The sequence below is a fragment of the Apteryx rowi genome, unplaced genomic scaffold (genome assembly GCF_003343035.1).
Source record: "Apteryx rowi isolate R43461 unplaced genomic scaffold, aptRow1 scaffold_225, whole genome shotgun sequence".
In the NCBI taxonomy this organism is placed as follows: Eukaryota; Metazoa; Chordata; class Aves; order Apterygiformes; family Apterygidae; genus Apteryx; species Apteryx rowi.
In genome coordinates, this window is record NW_020448586.1 from 1,312,574 (window position 1) to 1,314,031 (window position 1,458).

At 68.7% G+C, this 1,458-nt stretch overlaps 1 protein-coding gene across 1 annotated transcript; it reads left to right on the forward strand.

The window, feature by feature from the left end:
* Positions 1 to 56: 56 nt before the first annotated feature.
* Positions 57 to 1,440, forward strand: LOC112965874 (myeloid-associated differentiation marker-like). Its single transcript, XM_026065310.1, has one exon. The coding sequence runs from the start codon at positions 153 to 155 to the stop codon at positions 1,017 to 1,019; it is 867 nt and encodes a 288-aa protein (XP_025921095.1). The 5' UTR covers positions 57 to 152; the 3' UTR covers positions 1,020 to 1,440.
* Positions 1,441 to 1,458: the final 18 nt, after the last annotated feature.

Sequence of the window (1,458 nt, forward strand, 5' to 3'; positions counted from 1 at the left end):
CGGCCCCGAGAGCAGCGGAAGCCGCCGGCGCCCATTTCCCCGGCGCTCGGCTTGGGCGTTGCCGCGCGGGCGGGCGGACGGCGAGCTCGCCGGGACCGGGCGCCGGGCACCGCGGCAGAGAGCCGGACCGCCGGGCACGGGGCTCGCGCGCCATGGCCATCATGAGGGTGAACCTGCAGGCCCTGACTTCCCGGGTGGGCATCACCCGGCTCTTTGCCATCGTCCTGTCCTGCGTCGCCTTCAGCCTGGTGGCCTCCACCGAGGACTACGGGGGCGCCTATGGGACATGGTGCATGTTCACCTGGTGCTTCTGCTTCGCCGTGACCGTGCTGATCGTCCTGCTGGAGCTGCTGGAGCTGTACCCCAAGCTGCCCCTCTCCTGGGACGACTTCACCTCAGCCTTCTCCATGCTGGCCGCGCTGATGATCTTCACCACCTCCGTGGTGTATCCCTCCACCTTCATCACCAGCCCCTGCAACTCCGACAAGTGCATACGCCAGGCCGTGGCCACGGCCATATCCTGCCTCTGCTTCCTCGCCTATGCCCTGGAGGTGGGGCTCACGCGTGCCAAGCCGGGTGACATCAGCAGCTTCCTCTCCACCGTGCCAGGGCTCCTCAAGGTGTTTGAAGCCTACGTGGCCTGTCTTATCTTCTCCTTGCTGGATAATGTCAACTCCAAACCTGGTCTGCAGTGGTGTGTGGCTGTCTATGCCATCTGCTTCGTCATCACCCTCCTCATCATCATCTTGACCGTCGGCCGGTGCCTCGCTTACATGCCTTTCCCTCTGGAGAAGATGCTGGTGGGCTACAACGCCCTGGCCCTGGTGATGTACCTCACGGCCACCATCCTCTGGCCCCTGTACAGCTTCAACAACACGAGCCGGCCCAACCCCTGCGGCGCAAACTGCTGGTGGAACAAGCGCCTGGGCGTGACCTTCCTCACCATCTTCAACCTCCTCGCCTACCTTGTAGACCTGGTGTACTCCACCAAGATGGTCTTCGTGCCGGTGCCTACCTAAGGGCTGGGGAGGGCTGGGGAGCTCCCACCGCTGCGCCCCCCCCTCCCGGCGGCCCCGGCCCCTGCCCGTGCCGCCCGCCAGGCTCGGGGCATGCGGGGCCGCGGCACGCTGGGGAAGGGGAGGCAGGGATCCGCGCGGGTCCCGCTGCACGGGGAAGGCCGCGGGGCGCACGGCCCGCCGGGGCGCTGCATCCCGGCCGGGCGCTTGCCGAGGAAGAGGCCGCGGGCTGCCCGCTCCCCAGGGCGGCCGGGCGCCTCGGAAAGCTCCTTCTCTCCTTCCTCGGCAAGGGGGTCGCCCCGGGGCAAAGCGGAGGGGACGCACGCACCGCGGGGCACTGTGCACGCTGTGGGGCGCACGCTGCGGGGGCACGTGCCGGGGAGCAGCAGGGGGGCAGCACGGCTCAGCCCGGCCCGCGAAAGCCAGCACCGAAAGCCTGGAG

What these genes read in the sequence shown, in the direction of transcription:
- LOC112965874 (XM_026065310.1), top strand. Translation starts at nt 153, where the DNA reads ATGGCCATCATGAGGGTGAACCTGCAGGCCCTGACTTCCCGGGTGGGC.